General features: G+C 66.0%; 1 protein-coding gene across 5 annotated transcripts in view; it reads right to left on the bottom strand.

Annotated features, from left to right (window-relative positions):
• NFIC (nuclear factor I C) overlaps positions 1–15,013 on the bottom strand; it is a 59,797-nt gene extending 44,784 nt beyond the window's left edge. For all 5 annotated transcript variants that reach the window (XR_007148245.1, XM_047840825.1, XM_047840835.1 and 2 more), the window contains exons 1-2: positions 14,864–15,013; positions 5,418–5,949 (exon numbers count right to left, since the gene is read on the bottom strand). Coding sequence is in view for 4 of the 5 variants with exons in the window: in XM_047840825.1 (XP_047696781.1) it covers positions 5,418–5,949; positions 14,864–14,893 (562 nt within the window). In the remaining variant the exon portion in view is untranslated. The remainder of the gene's footprint in view (positions 1–5,417; positions 5,950–14,863) is intronic.
• Between the last annotated feature and the right edge of the window lie 1,083 nt (positions 15,014–16,096).

Raw genomic sequence — 16,096 nt, 5'->3', positions numbered from 1 at the left:
AGCCTACGGGGCCCAGCAAGGTGGGCACCGTTCTTATCACGCCCATTTGAGAGGGAAGGAAACCGAGGCCCGCGGCCGTGATGTCAACTTCCTGAAGGCCACGGCAGGCACGAGCCGTGTGATTTGAACCTGGGTCATCCGGCTACAGAGTGAGTCCCAACTCTCCCCTTGGGCTCCCGGCCTGCTGTGTGAGCGGAACCCTCACCTGCTGGTATCTCTTTGCTGCTGACCAGGAGCCTGGAGGCCTGCCACAGCTATAAATACGCCGTCAGCTGGCGTCTGGGCCTCCCACCCCTGCGGCCACCTTCCCTGCACAGGCAGACGGCCGGTCCACCTGGCCGCCCAGCCCCGGGGGAATCCGGGCTGCCCGGAGCCCCTCACCCCTGCGCCACCCAGACACCTGGAGGGGGCAACGCCGCCAGCTGCCAGCGGAGAGCCCGTCCTGGCCCGCGGGGCGGGCGGAACGAGGCCCGGGGTCTCAGAGTGGGCCGGAGGGCTCTGCCACTGTCCCCTGGGGCTGGAGAGAGGGTTCAGGAAAGGACTGAGCGATTATCTGGTGCCTCCCATCTGCTTCCGGGGGATCGCTGACTCTGGTCCCCAAAGCGGCCGACACCATTTTTAGGCTGCCCATTTACAGATGGAAACACCAAGGCTCGAGAGGAGAAGGCACTTCGCGCGCCCTGAAGCAAGCCCGGGCGCCAACTGTGAACGTCACACGGACAAATGGGTGCCCTCACGCGCCCTCCTTCCTGCCCGCCTTTCGTCTCCCAAGGGCCCCGTGCTGGGCCGAGATTCACGGGGCGGAGGAGGCAGGGGGAGCCTCAGGCATGGCCTGGCCTGCTCCCGCAAGGCCCCACCTTCCTGCCTTCAGTCCCCCACAACCCCCGACCGGAGAGGGCTAGGTCACACAGCACACCAGGGGCAGGCCCGCGGCTGCCCTGGGCCCCCTTGCTCCAGACCGTCTGAACCCAGGGTGCACGTTGACCCTGGCCCCAGGCTTGGTCCCGGTAGGCCCTTCGGTGCGGTTCACTGCCGGTCGTTCATTTATCCACCGTGCATTCAAGCTCCCCCTCTTTCTATCGTCTGCACAACGGGGAAGGTGTGGGTACCACCCGCCAACCTCCGAAGCGGCTTGCGGGCTTTTTCCCTTTAGGGGTTTCAGGCACTCAGGATCCTGTAGGTTCTAACTCGGCTCTGCCTCTTAGGAGCTGTGTGACCTCGGGTGAGTGGCTGACGGTCTCTGGGCCGGCTTCCTCGCCTGAGACCTACCAGAAGGTAACCGGCCCCCCCCTCCCCCAGCAGGGCGGTGGCGGGAATCGAACGAGGGAAAACGTGGGATGAGCTGAGACCCAGCCCGCAGCGGGCACTCCGTATGTGCTCACACCGCTTTACCTCTGTGGTTATCACGGCTCCCCACTTCCCTCCGGGAGGGGCTGGGGACCCCCTCGATTCTCCTGCCGCTCCCTGGGCCGCCCCGGGGCGCCCCTCCAGCAGCTGCAAAGCTCCCCGAGCCGGCCCCTGCCCACAGCGCCATCCCGGGAGGTTGGCACCACACAAGGCGGGAACGAGGAGCCGGCCCCGCGTCAGCAGATGGGCACCATCTGGGCTGGCCGCTCGGGGCGGGCTGGCAGCTGCCGGAGCGGGCGGGCCTGGCAACCCCTCCCCCGCCCGGCCCTGGCACGGGGCCCGCCCGCGCCTCAGGTTTCTCAGGCCGCCAGAGGGGGCGGGGAGGCCTGGCTGGGCTTCAGGGCTGGGCAGGCGGCTTCCCTCTCTGGGCCTCGGTTCCTCCAGGCTCCCTCCCAAATGCAAGGCAGGTGGAGGAGTGCCGGGCTCCCCCCCCCCCCACTCCTTCCTGGCCTCCCCACCACCCTCCCCACGAAGCCGCCACGCAGCAGGCCTCGCCTCCGCCTCTGCCTCCGCCAGTCTCCTCCCCTCCCAGGCCTTCCCGCGCTCCGCTCCTCAGGCTTCGGGCCACGCTGGCCTCTGGGCCTTTGCACTGGCTGTGCCCCCGTGCCCGGTGCACTCCCACAAATGCCTCTGTGGCTCCCTTGCTTCCTTCAGGCCTCGATCTCAAAAGCCACCTCTTTGGGGCCGCCCTCCCTCCTCGGCCTGCAGTGCCCCCCTCCCCACCCGTCTCCACACCCTGCCCTGCTTTGTTTTTATTCACTGAACCGTGAATTGCCAGCTTCCGGGTCCCCTGCCCAGTGTACCCATTCAGCGGGCAGCCCCCCGGGTCCTCAGGCGAAGCTCACATCGCCTGCTCATCATGGTCCCCCAGCTGCCCCCAGGGCACATACTGAGCCCAGCCCCCGGACTCAGGGCCCCGTGGCCCCAGATGGACACTGGGGAAGCCAGATTTCACCCCAGGAGGTGCCCGGGCTCTGACCAGCCTGGGAGCCCCAGTGGTGAAAGGGCCTTCTCAGAGCTTACCCCCACCCCTTCGTCCCCCATAATAAAGGTGGGAGCACCCCTGTGAGTCCACCTGACCCCCCAAGAGAGACGCGGAAGCTGTGGGGGGGCTGCGCCTGTCCCAGGACAGGGGGACTGAGTGCCAGGCCTCTGTGCCCGTCTGTCTGTCTGGACCTCCAACTGTCTCTGCGTGGGTCTCTCGGTCTTTCTGTCTGTTCCGAGGTGCCCCATCCCCCCCTGCATGCACGCTCCCCGCGGGCCCGGTTGAAGGGGCTGCTGTGCTGCGGCCCAGGCCACAACACTTTCCAGCCCTGAGACCCCAAAGTGGAAGGAGGAGGGTGGCCGGCGGCCCTCTGCCTCCGCCGTCAGACCGACAACCTGCGGGACCAAGAACAGAGATTTCGCTGGGGCCCGGGAGGAGCACAGGGGGCCTGGAGGTGGGAGCCCAGAACACAGGCCCAGCCCGGGGGTGCCAACACGCCGACCGGATGCCCAAGTTGCGCACTGCAGTTTTCCTTTATCTCCCCCACCACCCAGGGGGAAGGGCCGGGCTGTGTTCAAAGAAGCTGCCTACATCCAAATCCCACCTCTGCCCTTTCTCGACCACGTGACCTTGGGCAGGCAGGTCCCTTTTTTGGGGCCTCTGTTTCCTCATCCTCGACGCGAGAACCACAGTGATCCCTGCCTTGGAGGGCTGCTGAGAGAACGGGAAAGAATCGCTAAGCGCTCAGAAACAATGCCCGGCAGAGAGAGAGAGTGGAGTTCGGAGTTGGGGTTTTGAAGCATACGCAGGAGTTTTCCGTACGCGAAAGACCTTCGGGCAGAGGGAGCATCAGGGGCAAAGGGGCAGAGTTGGCCAATCGGAACCGCGATGAGGATAGTGGCGGGGGTCACAGGAGTGGCCCGCGGAGCCCTGGCCCCCGGGGGCCTGGCACCTCTTCCCGCCCCACGGGGGGTCGTCTCTGGGCACTTACCATGCGGGCCCAGAGTTCCTATCAGTCAACTATTTTCGAGCTTCCCATTTTAAAGACGAGGAAAGGGGATGACGGGAGCCTTGACCTTCCCCAGCCCTCGAGCGAAGAGGCAGACGGGGCTGGCCGGCCAAGGCATGGCCGCCGGACACAAGGGTGTCTGGGGAAGCCCGGAGGCCCGGCCTGCCTGCCTGCCGAGCCGAGCGGGGGAGGGGGCCGGCTGGAGATTGTGCTGACTCCGGCAGAAAACTCGCTTCAAAATTTTATCAGCTCAGCGCGGAGGAGGTGGGGGCAGGGCCAGGCTGCAGGATGGATGTGGGTGGTGTGTGGCGGGAGAGGCCTGGACCCGCGTGGTAATGAGCTCAGCAGCCCCCAAGGCCACCCCTGCCCCCGGCCCCGGGACACACAGGCGCCTCGTCCGCCCCTCTGCCTCCGCGACCCCGAAGGCGGCTGCGCTCCCGGCCTCGGTGGGTTTGCTGCTCGTCCGTGGGGGCGGGGCAGGGGGGCGGAGGGGGTCAAGGTCGGGGAACCCAGGTCGAGACTGGGAGACTGCCCGCCTCTCCCGCCCCCACCTCCCCCCAAGACCGCCAGGAGTCGGCGTGGTTGTCCCCCCCCTCCCCCGCGTGCAGAGGAAACACACAGAACCGCGATGCGTGCAAGGTCACGGCCTGAACAGGGCAGGGCTCTGCGTGGAACCTGGGCGGCCGGGCGCCCGGTCTGCCTCCACCAGACCCCCACACTGGGCCGCCCCCGGCCTTCCTTCTGTTTCTGGTCGTGCCACGGAGCGTGCTCCCGGGGGGTCTGCCGTGGCTGGGCATGCAACCTGAGCGTACCCACCGGACCCACTCAGGCGGCCCCCAGGTGCGTGCCCACGTGAGCACCAGGCTCAGCCCCGGGGGGGGGGGGGGCGGGGGGGCGAGGCATGGGGGGGGCATGTGACATGTGACCGCTGGGTCCTACGGGCACGCTGGACTCCATCCACATGAACACATTCCCAGCTGACACCTGCCACGTGGCAGGCCAGCGTTCACAAGCTACATGCGTGACCTGGCGAGTCCCCCGTGGCCTAATCGAGCTAAGGACTCATAACCTCCATGTGACAGACAGGGGAAACTGAGGCCCAGGTTGGACCCACAGCCAGGAAGCAGCAGGGCGACAGGGCCCACGGCCCTGCCAGCCAGGCCCTGCCCTTGGCCACCAGCCCTGCCGGCATCCAGAGGCCGGCCCGCACATCTGGCCTCCGCATCTCTGCCCAGGCAGGGCGCTGACCCTCGGGGACGCCCCCACACTCGGCTCTGTCCAGCCATCCCGCAGAGCTCAGCTCAGCCACGCCACTTTGTCCAGGAAGCTGCCGTGGGTCTCCTCACTCTCACAAACCCTGCTGTCTCCAGGAGGGGCATCCGGCCCCAGAGCCAGCAGACGCCCGGCTAGAAGGGCCGGAGCTGGGGACACAGGAGACCAGCGGACCAGAGAGGGTGGCCACCCAGCCCAAGTCGCACAGCTCCCAGTCTCGCACGCGGCACAGAGGCGGGACCTGTCAGGCCTCTGCGGAAGGCCCGAGGGTGGGCCAACCAGGATCCACAGCGGGCGACCAGAGCCCTGTCTCCGCTTTCCCCAGAGGGATAAGGTTGTTTCTCTGCCACCGGTCACTCTCCGGTCCTCACCCCTATTCCCAGCAAGGCCTTCTGCTGCCCCTCGGGCCTTCCGGGACAGGATCTCGTCTCCCGCCATCTCAAGAGCTCGCCTCTCACCTCTAAACCCCCCAGGACGCACTGCCTCCTCCCTCAGACCGTCCTTGAACCCTATCTTGTCCCTTCACACCTGTGCCTGCCCGCTGCCCTAGCGCGGGCCCACCTACCCCCTCGGACCCTCCCGTTGCCTCTGCCTCCCGTCTGGGGGGCGCACCTGAGCCGCCTCCCCGCTTCGGCCGCGCGCGAGCGCGCGCGCACACCGCCCCCTGGAGACCCCCGGGCGCGCGCGCGCGCGCACGCACGCACGCTCGGACGCACGCACGCAGCTGGCGCCCGCCCGCCTCACCTCGCTCGCGCACGAAGTAGGCCAGGTAGAGGTCGAGCTCCTTGACCGCCACGCCGATGTGATGCGGCTGCACGCAGAGCACCGGGTGGCCGCACTGCGCCGCCTTGACCAGGCGCTCGCCGTCGGTGCTCTCCAGCGGGATGCCCTTGAAGAGGATGACCATGACCAGGTCCAGCCGCCACACCTTGTCGGCCTGGCGCAGGCAGTCGATGCGGCGCATCTTGCCCTTCTGGTCGGGGTTGGAGAGCACGCAGCCCGGCGCCTTCTTGCCGGTGATGGCCAGCACGAAGTCCTCGCGGCACTCGGGCCGGATGTCTTTGCGCAGCTTGGCCAGCAGCCGGGACGCCCACTTCTGCTTCACCTCGGCCTTCTCGCCCAGCAGCTCGTCCTTCACCGCCCGCTCCTCGTCCTTCGACATCCGCTTCTCGTGCTTCTTGAAGTACTTGCGCTTCCGCGCCTGCAGGTTGAACCAGGTGTAGGCGAAGGCGCGGACGTGAGGCAGCAGCGCCTCGATGAACGGGTGGAACTCATCCTGCAGGCACGAGAGGCCAGAGGTCAGGAGGCGCCGGGGACCGGGGGCCCACCGCCCAGCCCAGGGGACTGAGGTCTAGGGGCCCCAGGAAGACCCAGGCGCGTGTGGGCAGGGACCTGGTGACCTCCTGGGGGAAAGTGAAGGCTGGGGGCGGGGGGGGGGGGGGGGGGGGGAAGGGGGAGAGAGGACCCGGCGGAAGTGCACGGGGGACTGGCGTGAACCGGCCCCATTGCCCGAACGGGGAAACTGAGGCTTGGACTATGTGGGAGGCGCAGGGCAAGGCAGGAGTTCACGGAGGGCTGTCTTGAACCCTGGAGGGCCCCCAGAGGCGGATGGGGGCGAGCCCATTGCACAGATGGGGAACACTGAGGTCGGGAGAATGAGGATGTTAGGGAGCTCTTCTCTGCCCACCAGAAAGGGGGTCGGCACACCCCAGTCTGGAAGCGCTTTAAAGGACAAGGTGGCGAGCGTTCCGTTCTGTCGCACCTGCTCGACTCTGCACCTACTGCCAGATCAGCTGTAGATGCCACACGTAAATGGCGGGCGTGACCACGTTCTGAGGACACTGTGTTTAGGAAGAGAGGTGGCGGGCATTGGGCCCCGGGACCTGTGGTTTGCAAACCCCGGAACCAGAGCGTGCGCTCCCGTGTCTAGACCGGGGCCAAGCATACGCCAGGCATACAGTGAGCGCTCAATGATTGCAGGAGAGGCCAGGCTCTGAGAATGTCACTTGGTGCTGGTTTCTCAGATCTACCATCAGCCAAGAAAGCTGACACCGGGGCGGGCAGGTCTGAGGGCAGCCTCCACCGGCCCCCGGTGCAGATTTAAGAAATGAGGGCTAGGGGTCGTTCCTATAGACCCCTAGGTACAGACAAGGCCGGCCGAGGTCTACGGGCCAAGACTAGGGCAACCTCGACGTCAGGGGCCGAGGGAAGGGGGAGGGGCTCCTGTATAGACCCCCCTGGAGGGGCAGGGAAAGTGGAGGCCCAAGAAGGCATGAGATCAGAACACGAGAGAGAACGGGAGCCCGTCCAAGGAGGTCCAGAGCTGGAGAGAGGAGCCCCTGGAGGCCGGTAAGACCCATTCCACAGACAGAAAAGCTGAGGCCTGGGGAGGCTCTAAGTCCTGGCCAGACCTGTGACTTCAGCACCCACCCCCCCCCCCCCACCAAGTCATGCCTAACTGGTGTTGCCGGGAGGCCCCAACACCCACTTTACAGACGGGAAGACTGAGGCCCTAAGAGGGGACCTAGTCACGAGGGGCGTGGAACCTACACCCATCTGACTTCCCCATGACAACAGCAGCGGCCCTCGCTGGGTCCCCCGGAGCGCAACCGGGGGCCGTGGGAGGCCCAGTCCCCTCCCCTGGGGGTAGGGGTGCTGCCTCTCTCCGTGTTTCATCAAGGGAAACTGAGTCTGCAGAACCTCCCAGACCTGGTTTCTCAGCCTCCAGGAGAAAGGAAGACAAAGGGAAGAAAACCTTGGGCCGTGTGTCTCCGCTCTCGCCTGGGCCCGCCAGGCTCCCAGAGGGGGAGCGAGACGTCTTCCTGGCATGTGAGTCCCATTATCTGCCCAGCTCCCGAGGCCACGCTATTCTATTATTATTACTGACATTGTTACAAGTCTTCTGGTGGCTTTTACAGTCTTCCAGGGCTCAGGGAAAGGCCCAAGGACCCCACAGTAACCCCCACCCGGTGCACCCTCCCTGCTCTGGGCACCTCTGGCCGTGGGGTGCCGGCGGGAGGGTGAGGAAGGGAGACGACCTCAGATTTCACCTATTACCCAGGCTCTGAAAATAGCCTCCCGCCCTCGCCAGGGTGGGGCGGGCCGGGGCTCGGCCTGTGCCAACCCCAGCTCCCCACTCCGATGTCCCCCAAAGCGTGAGTCACCGTGACAGCTGTGGCAGGGACTGGACCTCAGGGCTCTCTTCCGCTGCCCACACCCCCACCCCTGCCCCCACCCCGGCTGACCTGCTGAGGCAGAGGGAGAATGGAGGGGGCCCATCCTAGGCCGGAGTCTGTCCAACCTCAGCCTGGCTTTTCTGTGCCTGAATGCCACCTGACACGCTGGCCCCAGAGACGGGGAGTGACTCACCCAGGGTCACACAGCCGGTCAGCAGAGCTGGGACCAGAGCCCAGGCTGCCTGGCCAGAGAAGCCGGGGGGGTGGGGGGGGTGGGGATCGGTAGAGGCATAGGTCGCTGCCCCCAGTGGAGGGGACGCCAGGGTGGCAGGAGGCCAAGGCAATGGTGTTGACCTTGGGCCATGGCCGCCACCCAAACTCTCGGGCTTACTGGGGCAGTGATAAGAGGTAGCTGGGAAGGGGCAGCCGGACTGTCAGCCAGCAGGGACAGACAGACAGGTCGCCAGAACCCTTTTCTCTCTGAACCCCTCCCCTTTCTCTGGGCTCCGCCCCTTCTTGGAGCCCCACCCCCGCTCTGGGTCCACTCTCAGGAGAGGTGCCAGGGAGGTGGGCAGGGGTGGGAGCCCACGTCACCAGTGACCCCAGCTGGGCCTGGAGGAAGGAAGGCAAACAGTCTGTAACTGGGTCATGGACCTGCTGCCCCAGCGTCCCTCGTCCTCCCTGGGAGGTCAAGCCAGGTGAGAGGCAGGCCCGTCACTGTCTCTGTCCCACAAGGCCTGCCACAACCAACGCATCTTTCCCAGGCACCTCCCGATGCCCTCGCCGGCTGACCAGGCCAAGGACACGGTCAAGGCAAGCTAGAGGCCAAGAGTCCTCCAGAACTCCTACACATCCCTCAAAGCCTTGTCTCCAGTGCCCCTTCTCCTTCAGGCAGCCTGTCCTGCTCTCCTCGGAGTTTCCCCCAGACCTAGCCTGGCAGCCACACAAGCTGGGGTCCTCCAAGTCCAGTTCTGTTGCCTTCCCTTCCTCCCCCCTCCCCCAAACCTGGGTCCCAGGACCACCAAGCGGACTGTCTGTAAGGGAATGAGGTCGGGTTACAGCGGCCACCTTCTGCGTGACCCAGGAACAAATCACTGCTCCGCTCTGGGCCTCGGTTTCTCGTTCTGTACCATGGGCAGAATGGGGTGCTGCAGCTGTTGGGGTTTGGGACTCCTGGTAACCAGAGAGCCAATGCTGGGGGGGAAGGGAGTGAGGCCAGGACTTTCCCAGAAACTCCCAGAAACTTGGCTCGCTGGGATTTCCTGGCCAAAAAGGGAGCTGGACACCTGGGTCCCAGCCCTTGCCGGATGGGTTAGACCATGAATGCTTTTCCAGGAAGGATTCTCTCTCCCTCATCTACTCGGTGACTCACGAAACGTTACGGCGAATCAGTCTTGCCAGCTCCTGAATGCTTATCCCAAACTCTTACGCATCCTTCAAAGCCCCGGGTCCAGTGTCTTTCCCTCCGGGTTAAACCCAGGTTAAGCGGCAAACAGCAGAGCTCGTATTCAAACCCAGGCCCATCTGGCACCAGATGAGTGCTCCTAACCTCAGGTCCTTCCTCCCCTCAAGCTCAGAGCGTCACAGCTTAGGCACAACGCTCATATAACGAGGGAGAGATTCATTTGGTTGTTCCACAAACATTTATTGAGTGCCTACTGTGTGCCAGCTCCGTGCACGGTGCTGTGGACCCAGCAGTGACCTGGGCTCTGTCCTCACCTGGATCCTGATCTGGGGTAGGGATGGATGTTAAAACAAGCCGACAAATATGTAATAAAATGTCAGTTTGAACAAAGTGCCCTTTAAAAATTTCAAGGAGTTTGAGGAGGGCCAGGGGATCCCTTGGGTTGCGGGTTTTTTTTTGTGTCTGTTTGTTTTTTTTTTGCTGACGGTGGTCAGGGAGGGTCTTTCAGAGGAGAGGACACTTGAACAAAGACCTAAAAAAATGACAATCCAGGGTAGGAGCTCTCCACATAGTGAAAACAGCATGTGCAAAGGCCCTGAGGCAGCCCCGTGCCTAATGTTTTGCAAGAACGGCGAAGAGGTTGGTGTCACTGAAACAGAGTGAACAGGAAGAATGGGAGGGACGAGAGCAGGGGGGCGACGGGGGCCGGGTGTGCAGGGTCTAGTGGGCCACTGGGAAGAATTTGGGTATGTATCCTGAGGAGTGGGAATGTCAACTTCCTGCCAAAGTGACCAGGGAGTCTGAACCCTGGATCTCCCGACTTCCCTCTCTGTGCCTTCATGTTCCAGCAGGATGGCCGGGGTGCGGGAGAGACAGATAGGGAGTCATCTCGGGGGCCGATCACTTCCTGAGCTACCGACAGGGACGATCCTTGCACCCATTTTCCGGATGGAGAGACTGAGGCGCTGAGCACCGAGGCCACCCGCCCACAGCCACGCAGCCGGGGAGGCGCCAAGCTGGGACTCGGACCCGCGTCCCTGTGACTGGGGACCTCCTGACCCCCTCGGCCTCGCTGCTGGGCCCTTCAAGCACGTGGTCTGGCCCCATGGCTGGGACTCCCCGGAGCACCCTGCGTGCCCGCTCTGAATCCCGTGTGACTCCCTTCCCCTGCTCCGTCCCAAGTCACACGCCACCTCGTCCTCGGCCAGAGCGGCAGGCCCTCCAGGACACACTGTCGTTCACCGCTGTGCCCCCAGCGCCCGGATCCCCGTGGGAGCAACCTCACCCTTAATTACCCCCCCTGTTCACACACCCCAGGCGCGGAAGGATGCTGCTACCCCGCTGGGTTTGGCCAGACTCGGGACGACCCTGGACAAGGCCCGGCGGGGAGGAAAGACCACGAGAAAAACCCTCAGGGGTCACCGCTGTCCCCATCACCCAGCCCAGGGCCTGGCTCCCTGCCCAGCAAGCAGTGACAGAAGGAGGGGAGGCTATGCTGGAAAGGCCTCCCAGGTGTTTGATCCAATTACTAGTCTAGCGACCGCCATAATCACAGCCACATTTATTTGGCACCCGCTGTATACCAGGCGCTGTGCTAAGGGTGAGGCATCCGAGGAAGGCAGGCCTGCGCACCTTGTCTCAGCTGGTGGACCCGTGCGGCCGTTCGTTTATGCAGCAAACATAAGCACCTACTGTGCGCCGGGCACCTCAGAGGGGACCCGCCTCCCTGAATCCTCAGGCCGCAAGGAGGAGCTGAAGCTCACCCTGAACTTCACCGTGAGGACGGGGCACGAAGAGTGAGGTCCCCTGCCCAGAGGCACCCAGCCAGAAGGCCCAGGGCTCAGTGCTGAGCCTCCTGAGCGAGATGTGGAGGCGGATCCCAGGGGCCCTAGGTGTCCCGCTCGGGGAACCCCGTGAGGGCACGTCCGCGGCGAGGCGGGGCCGTGTCTCCGTCGGTGCGGTGTCAGCCCGCGCGTCTGTGCGCGTGGCTGCGTGTGGTTCAGTCCCGCGGGGGCCCCTGCACGTGCACCAAGGGGGTGCACCTAGGCGAGGCGGCACACGCGTGTATGGGTCGGTGTGAACGCGTGCATTCGTGTGACGGGGGGCGGGAGGACCCAGGACCTGGTGAGTGTTTTGTGTGCATTTGGTGTGAGACAGGTCAGACGGTTCAGGCTGAGAGAGACAGACAGACAGACAGAGACAGAGAGCCGGAGGGAGAGAGAGACAGAGGGAAAGAGAAACGGAGACCGAGGGAGAGAGAGAAGGAGGGAGGGAGGAGAGAGAGAGAGAGGGAGAGAGGGAGAGAACGCTGACTCGGCCAGAATCCGGGCTTCGTGATTTACAAGGCGCCTGGCCCTGACGCGCTGAGGCACCTCACCACCGCCGCAGAGAAGGGAGGGAGGGACGCAGGCACGGAGACAGAGAGCAGCCTGGAGCGAGGCTGTGCTTTCTGCAGGAGCGAAGCAGGGGCCATCAGACCACGGGGCGGCGGGTGGGGCGGGGGGCACACCCACAGGGAGCGTCCACCTGCCCAGGCCCGGCTCAGCACCCAGGCAGGAAGCGGCCCCAGGCCCAGCCTTGCCAGCCGTGCTGTGCTGTGCCACCCCGGGCAGGCCCTGGCCCTCTCTGGTCTGGGCTCCTCTCCCAGCCCTGAGGTGCTGGGGGATCCCGACCCCCCCCCCCACCCCCAGAGCCCCCACCAGGCCTAGACGTCACTGATTCCCCATCCCCACCCCGCCCCTAGGAGGCACTTCAAATATCTAGTACACAGATCACAAGTCCCGGCCACCCTCCCAGCCTCAGTCTCCCCGCTGGGGAAACGGCCCGTAAGGGGCTGAGAGGGACGGAGGGGCAGAAATGAAGGGAGGAATGAATGAATGAGGGAGGGGCCCTGGCGGCCCGGCTTGGCCGTGGCCGTGGCCGTGGCCTGGGCCCAGCCCCGCGGCCCCGGGGAATCCTGGGCCCTGCAGCCAAGAGGGATTTGGCCCCAAACCCGGAATAACTAACGTGGCGCGCTTGGGGCGGAGGGAGGCAGGGAGGGAGGCCCAGAGCGGGGCGAGCGGGAGGCCGGCCTTCCCGCCGGCAGGATTTATGGAAGTAACCGCTGCTCCACAGTTACTCTCGAGAGTAAAAGTGAAAAAGCGTTTGAGTCACCATTGAAACAGGGACGGGGCTCCCAGAATCCTCCAGGGCCGCCGTGGCCACCCCCCCCTCGGTGGGCAGGGCCGGGGGCGCAGGGGCGCTGGCACCGGGCGGCCGCCTCCCCCCCCCCCTCCCCGCTCCGGCTCCGACAAGGATCCGGGTCGAATCAGCTAAAAGGGAGCTATTTTCGGATGGGCTCAGGTTGTAAAATTAGTCGGGAAAAGGGGGGACATGGAGGCCCAGAGACGGGGAGACACGGGGAGAGACACACAGAGACAGAGAGGGGAAGAGATGTAAGACGTGGGGAAGGACACATGGGGGGACAGAGAGAGAGAGACACAGGCTTGGAGGCAGAGACAGGGAGAGTCACAGAGACACAGGCGGGGGGACAGAGAGATGGGTGGAGGAAAATGATGGTCAGACAGAAACGGGGTGCTGGCGAGGGGCGCAGGCTGAGTGGGGCGGCCAGGGTCCTTCCGGGAGCCCCCAGACCAGGCTGGGTCTGCAGGGACCCCTGAGGATCACACCTGGCTGCGGGGCACCCCTCCTCGGTGGGGGGGACGCAGGAGAGCAGCAGGGGAGGGGTGCCCCCTGCATTTGGGCCCCTCCCCCTCCCTCCACGGTGGGGGGGCTCTCTCTGTGTGTCCCCCCCCCCCCGTCGCTTGCACGGGGCAGCCTCAGATATCCCTCACTGTTGTCTCCACCACCCGGGAACGGCCACCAAGCCAGGCCCCTGAGCACACATGTTCCCGCTCGGGTTCCCACCGCAGCAGCGTGGACGGAGGCCTGTCTCCCGAGGAGTCCTGATGGGGCAGTTCCAGGGCTCGGTGACAAAAGGCGGCCTTCCAACCTCCTCCCCTGGAGTAGCCTCCCTGGCTCGGCCCCCCCCTCTGTGTGGCTCCCGGGAGCTGGGGAGCGTGAGAAGGGCAGAGGGGGCGGGGGCACCCGCAGCCACCCAGGCCACCCCACCAGCCCAGAGACGGGGAGGCCCAAGGTCACACGCAACCCTGACTGCAACCTTAGTTGTTCCCGGGGGGCGGGGACCCCCCTCCCAAAGTTGTTCGGAAAGGGAAACTGAGGCCCGGATAGGGGCAGGGACTTGCCCAAGGTCACTCAGGGGATCATGGGTAGGACAAGCCCGAGACCCTCTCGGCACCCGCCCTCCCCCTGGCTGACAGCAGCCAGGAACTTCCCAGCGGGGCAAGAAAGATCCTACCACGAATGAGGGAGACCCCAGGATCCTGAATAGGGCCCCCCCCCAGACACTGGCGGTCCCTGGGGCCCAAGCTAGACATCCACGTGCTCCCCATAAGGTGCTCCTCAGGGCACCCAGGCTCCCGGTGGACTCCCGCCCCCTGACTTCTGCACTTTACAGTCTGCCCCTGTCTCCAGAACCTGTCTTAGTCCTCCGGAGAAACTGAGGCCGGAACCCCACTGGCCTGAAGACACATAAGGACACGGGGGGAGCTCGAACGAAGGCAGACCTCGGAGGCCGTCCCACAGGGAGCTGGAGGAGGAAAGGAGTCCCCCGGGGTGCGGCCCGGGACGGGGGCAGCCGCCCCCTCCCCACGCACCCCCTTGCCGGTCACACAAGGGCTCAGCCCGGGGCAGTCTGGGAGCGGGGCCAGGGGTGAGAGGCTACGGGAGGGGGGCAGGGGCCGGGGCAGGTGCCGGGCTGGCGAGGGCGTCCGCAGCGCCGCAGTGCCCCGGCCAGACCCCGGAACGCCCGGCCTCCCGGCTCCTCCCGGCGGCGGCGGCGGCTCAACAATCCAGAATCGATGCGGCGAAAATATCAGATCGGTGTCGGGGGGCGGGGGGGGGGGGCGCGGGAGACCAAGCCGGGACGTCGGCGCGCCCCCTCCCCCAGCTGCTGGCGCCTCCAACTCCGCGCGCCCCCTCCCCCTTCACGCACACGTGGGCCAATAATGGGGGGAAAGGCGTCCCGGGGCTGGGGTGGCGGGGCACAACCTTGGTGGGGGGGGGCGGGGGGTTGTCTGGGGAGCACATCCGAGGGCTCCTCTCCTCGAGAGAGTCCCGAGTGGGGGGTCCAGCCAGGACCCCTCGATGCCACCTGGAGGCAGGCCGGGTCCGGGGCGGAGGGGTGGGGGTGGGGGGGGTCACGCAGAGCCCGCCTTCGGCTCTCGGGGCGAGGGGCGCCCCCAGACCTTCCCGGGTGGAATGGGGGCGCGCGTCCGGCGAGCCTGCTCCCCGAGCCCCGCGTCCGCGTGGGGTGGGGGGTGGGGGAGAGGCCTGGGCGCCGGGGGGCGGGGCGGGAGTCCCGGGGGAGGGTCGGGGCGGGGGGGGGGTCCCCGACCCAGCCCATCCCCCACCGGCCCCCGGCCCCCGGCCCCGCGGCGGGGGCGCCCCGGCGGGGCGGCGGGAGGGACGCGCGCCTTTCGCGTCCCGCCTCCTCGGGCTTCCCGAGTCCGGGGCCAGGCGGCGGGGGGCGCGGGGGGCGCGGGGCGTACCTGGGTCAGGCAGAGCGGGGACGAATACATCCCGGGCGCGGCGGGAGGCGCAGGGCCGGCCGGAGCGGGCGCGCTGAACTTACTGAGTCATTTTTCCAAACCCCCCCCCGCGGCCGCGGCCGGCGCGCTCCTCGCCGCCTCCTCCCTCGGTCTCCCTCCTCCCTCCCTCCCGCGCTCGCTCGCTCTCCCTCTCTCTTCCTTTCCTGTCCCCCCTCCCTCTCTCCTCCTCCGTCTCTGTCTCTCCGTGTCTCTGTCTCTCCTCCCTCTGGCAACCTCCCCCCTCCCTCCCCCCAGTTTCCCTCCCCTCCCACCCGAACCTCCCACTTCTCAACATCCAACTTTCAAAGAAACGAGGGAAAAAAAGAGCGCGAGCGGGGAAGGAAAGCCGCTCCCCCCCGCATCCCCCCCCCCCCGTGCCCCATGAACCCCCATCATTGCTATTATTACGAATTACGAGCCGCCCTGGTCCCCGGCACCGGACCGGGGACCCACCGGCCGCCACGGGTCCCCCAGGACCGCCCACCCGAGCCAAGTGGGGAGGGGGTGCTGGACCCTTTGGGGCCGGAGGTGGATTTTTAAGACCCCCCCCCCAACCCTCCCCGCGCTGGCCGGGAAGTTGGACAAAAGAGCCAAGTTGGGGGGGGGGGAGGGAAAGAATGAAGAAGTGACGTGTGCAGAGGCCCAGCGCCAGCGCGCGTCTTTCCCCTTAAAGATGTACGACCCGGGGTGCATGGCAGGAGAGGGGGTCCCTCCGCACCTCGGCCCCTGCTCCCCTGAGAGCCAGACATGGGCTGCAGTTGCCCGGGCACAGGGGCTTCGCTCCAAGTGACCTCCCTGCCCGAGAAAGTTCCCAGCTAACCCAGAGCCTCCAGGAATCTGCTCTCACCTTTCCAGTTAGCACCAAAGGGGAACTGGGGGGGGGGGGGAGGCGGAGGGGGGGAGGGGTTGGCATCGCCCAGTAGTCTCCTCAACATCCCAGGAGGATGTGTCCAGAAGGTAAGGCTGGCCAGACGGACCCTTGCAGCCTCTTCCCTGGGTGCCCAGCAATTTCTCCTGGCACTCCAGCCGTGTGCCCATTTCACGGATCTGGAAACTGAGGCACAGTGAGTGGCTTGGAGCCAGACCACCTGGCCTCAGCCCCTACATCCGTAAAGCTCCCTTGTTCTCCTTCTGGAGTAGCTGGACACAGACCTGCCCTCCTCCAGTGTCCGCCCCTAGGGCACCTGATGACCA

The sequence above is a fragment of the Prionailurus viverrinus genome, chromosome A2, assembly GCF_022837055.1.
Source record: "Prionailurus viverrinus isolate Anna chromosome A2, UM_Priviv_1.0, whole genome shotgun sequence".
Classification (NCBI taxonomy): domain Eukaryota; kingdom Metazoa; phylum Chordata; class Mammalia; order Carnivora; family Felidae; genus Prionailurus; species Prionailurus viverrinus.
This window is presented reverse-complemented; position numbering and strand designations above follow the sequence as displayed.